This window comes from Egretta garzetta, unplaced genomic scaffold (assembly GCF_000687185.1).
Source record: "Egretta garzetta isolate BGI_Z169 unplaced genomic scaffold, ASM68718v1 scaffold284, whole genome shotgun sequence".
In the NCBI taxonomy this organism is placed as follows: domain Eukaryota; kingdom Metazoa; phylum Chordata; class Aves; order Pelecaniformes; family Ardeidae; genus Egretta; species Egretta garzetta.
This window is the reverse complement of record NW_009259498.1, coordinates 694715-698622: the sequence shown is the minus strand read 5'-3', so window position 1 is coordinate 698622 and position 3908 is coordinate 694715. Positions and strand designations below refer to the sequence as shown.

Here is a 3908-nt window from a genome sequence, read left to right as displayed (position 1 = left end):
CGGCCCCCGGCCACTCGCACCGCGCTGCTCCGCGGATGCCGGGGGTGGCCGCAGGTTTGGTGTAAAACCAGCGATGCCCTTCCTCTTGGTCTCGTAGCAGACGCTGTTTATCGTGCTATGCTGCTGCTGCCCTGACCTCGCCCCGCGGTTTCCCCGCCGTCCGACACTCTCAGCCCTATTCTTTGACATCTGGTGGGCGCCCGCAGAATAGAAATAATCCTGTTGTGTTTCTCTCTCCCTCTCTCTTTCCTCTTCACGACCACACCAAAAGGGCTCGAATGCCAGAGACCGAAGCGCCAGAACTCGAGCGACGACATTGAGGTCCTCTCCACCGGGACGCCTCTCCAACAAGAGAGCCCCGAGCTGTACCGCAAAGGGACCACCCCGTCCGACCTGACTCCCGACGACAGCCCGCTGCAGAGCTTCCCTGCCAGTCCCTCCTCCACGCCGCCCCTGGGTCCTTCCTGCAGGAACAAGAGCGCTCACTTCTCCAGGCAGGTCTCGGTGGATGAAGAGAGGGGTGGGGAGATCCAGATGTTGCTGGAGGGACGTGGCGGGGATTACTTGCGCCCCAACAGCTGGAGCGAAGAGAAGGTCGGCGGGACCCGCGGCGTGAGAAGCGGGACGCTGCGCAGCGGTCAGCTGGGGTCAGCCTCCGTCCCTGAAGACTACAGAGGTCGGAGTGGGGGGCACAAACACTCGGCCTCCAACCACAAGCAAAGAGAGAGGTGGACAGATTCCCCAGCCACGGTTTCATGGACTTCCCACCACAGGTCCCACAACCACAGCTCAGGGAGCTCCAAACTGCTTGAGCTGGACGAGGAGAAGATGAGCAATTATGAGATGGAGATGAAGCCCCTCATGAGGATGGATTCTTATATGCAAGAGATTCACACCCAAAAAAGACACTATAGCAAAGGGGGACCCTGCAGGAGCATGGCTGACGACCACCGCGGTGAAGAGCGGGGCTTCGGGGTTCAGAGACTGAGGTCTAAGTCCCAGAACAAAGAGAATTTCAGGCCAGCTTCCTCTGCAGAGCCCACGGTGCAGAAACTGGAAAACCTGAGATTCGGGGACAAAGCTGAACCTCGGCTACTAAGGTGGGACTTAACCTTCTCCCCGCCACAGAAATCCTTACCTGTTGCACTAGAATCTGAAGAGGACAATGGGGATGCGCTCAAATCCAGTACGGTAAGTAGGCAAAATTGTGTGTCCAAATCTGGCCGCGAAACCCGGTGCAGAGCCGTTGAGGTTCCGCAGCGGAGCGGAAAGGGGGGGTTGCCCTGCTGGCAAAGCTGACCCCCCCGAATTACCGTGGGTTTGTGCCTTGAATCCCCTCCCTTCTCCCATCCTGCCTAATAGCGTGTGCTGGAAGTCGACGTGGCGTTTTCTCCGCAGACTTCTTGGTGGGAACGGCGGGTTTTTCACTGGAGGACGTGAGCAGCAAGTTTGAGTTTGGTTTGCATCCCAGCCCCGGGGCCAGCAATAAAAACCCATTATTGCTGGGATTTTGAGCATTAAAAAAAAGTGCCCGGTGGAAAAGCTGCAGGAGTAGGCAAGGTGTTGGTGATGCTTCCTTGTGGTTAGGTTTTGGCAACAGAACTTCACATTGGCCCAAGAGCGTGGCGGGACCCTGTTGCAACACCAGGCCTTAAGTCCTGGTTGTTGGGCATCGCATCAACCTGCACAGCTCTCCGTTGCTCTGCCGCTATGGGATGGTGCTGCCCGTTGTCAGGTGGCCTTGTCACCGCATCGTACTGACACCCGACCCCGGTGGAGGAGGGAACTGTGGTCACGGAGCCGGGGATGTTGCAGAGGGGTTGCAGGGGATGTTGCGGAGGGGTCACAGGGGACGTTGCAAAGGGGTTGGAGGGGACGTTGCAAAGGGAACGTTGCAAAGGGGACGTTGTAAAGGAGTTGGAGGGGACATTGCAAAGGGGTTGCAGGGGACGTTGCAAAGGGGACGTTGCAAAGGGGTTGCAGGTGATGTTGCAGAGGGGTTGCAGGAGACATTGCAAAGGGGTTGCAGGGGACGTTGCAAAGGGGTTGCAGGGGACGTTGCAAAGGGGTTGCATGCCCAAGCTGCCCATTGCTCAGGTTTTCCCGGACTGGGCTGCACAGTTCGATACTGCTCATGTTTTTTGGCATGCGGATGCCACTGAGCCAGGAAGGGGTACAAGCCCCTTGGCAGGGGGATGCGATGCAATAGGGTCTTGGCAAACTGCACTCAGGAGGATGCAATTCAGGAGGGCTACCTAGGCAGGGGAAGCAGCGGGCAAGCACAGCAAGGGTAGTGGGCTATTAGAGCTCTGCAAACCGGGGTGGTAGAGCAGATTACAGCCAAATATCGGTCCATACTGTCACTCTACTGTGAAGAGCACAAGTATGCTTTCGAAGCAGGAGCACAGCTTGTGGGACTCAGGGGATAACCCCACATCCAGTCCTGGGCTCCTTGTTTTGGGAGGGATGAGGAGATGTTGGGCATGAACAACTGGCTGCTGGGAAGAGCTGGAGGTGTTCAGGCTAGAGAAGAGGAGACAGAGCGCTCTTCGAGCACATAAAACAGCTGCTGTAAAGTGGAAGGGAATAATCTCTTCTCAATGAACAGAATTAATGGGCTTAAATCCAAGCATTAGAGGCAGTGGTTAGCCATTAGCCAGTCCTGGTGAGTTGAGAGCTGGAATGAATTGCCGAAGGAAGGAAGGTGGCTGGGAGGGAGGGGGTGGTCTAAGACCTGGCTGGACCTCTGCAGCTCAGCTATAGCTTGGGAAGAGCTGAACCCACCTTGGGAGAAGGCTGAGCTGTGTGATTTACAGGTCCTTCCCAGCCCTGGTTGTTGACCATTCCTGGACGTGCCATTGCGAGCAGCTTCCGCACTTATTCTCCCCGTTGGTTTGCCATGGCTGGGAGAGGTGATGGGGAGGTCCGATGGGGGCAGCGGGGAAGCCAGCACCGCTCCAAAATCCCTCTTGTCCAGTCAGTGCCAAACACTGGCGCTGGGGCCAAAACTGGGGCAGGGCTGGAGGGGTCTCGCGCTGCTGGATGTCCCACAGCCCAGGCCAGACCTGTGCAGAAGAGACGGAAAAGCTGTAACGCTCTGGCGGCGACGTTTCAGGCTCTGGCAGAAGAATGGAGCTAAATCACCCTGCCGGGGTAGCAGAAGATGCTGCTTGGTTGTTTGGGAGGCACGGGTCACGAAACCGAGATGCCACAAGTTTGGGCTAGAGGCATCGTGGTCTGTAATAGCCAATTAGTGCTGCCATACCCACAGCATCCCAGCTCCTCTGGCCGCCTGCCGCCAGCTCTGCCAGCAGAGCAAAGGTGTTGGCAACCTGCAGGCGAGGGATGAGAGCGAACGGGTGGGAGAGAGGAGGGAGCGGCGGCATCTGCAGCCCGGGATGCACGGGAAGGACGGAACTCCAGATCTGCCACAGTTTCCCTGCTGGGGCTGTGGATAAATCACACACACACACACACACCCCGCACACACAGCCCCATCGCTTTCTGGCTTCCTATTCATCTTGCAAGCTGCGGCGCAGGCTCGAAAGCACCCACGCAGCGAGTTTGCCAGTGGACTGCACCGCAGGACACGTCTTGCCAGTCCAAAAAAAAAAAAAGGGAGCTCCAGGTGAAGCCAGCCCTGAGTGCACACGGGCGAGCAAAACAGGACCAGGTTGTCCTTACCTGTGAGCGCAGGCACCTGTGAGGCACTGGAGAAATGACAGGCAGCGTTAGGAGCCTGGCAGGCTTTCAGAGGGGAAAAACAGCAGCAGTAATCGCCCGGACATAGAATCATAGAATCATGGAATGTTTTGGGCTGGAAGGGACCCCCAGAGGTCACCCAGCCCAACCCCCCGGCAGGAGCAGGGACACCTTGAACCACATCAGGTTGCTCACAGCCCCGGCCA

General features: G+C 57.5%; 1 protein-coding gene across 1 annotated transcript in view; it reads left to right on the top strand.

The window, feature by feature from the left end:
• Positions 1-3908, top strand: part of LOC104125033 (junctophilin-3-like) — a 19717-nt gene that overhangs the window by 6052 nt on the left and 9757 nt on the right. The window contains exon 3 of the mRNA XM_009637430.2: positions 272-1191. Coding sequence (XP_009635725.1) covers positions 272-1191 — 920 coding nt within the window. The remainder of the gene's footprint in view (positions 1-271; positions 1192-3908) is intronic.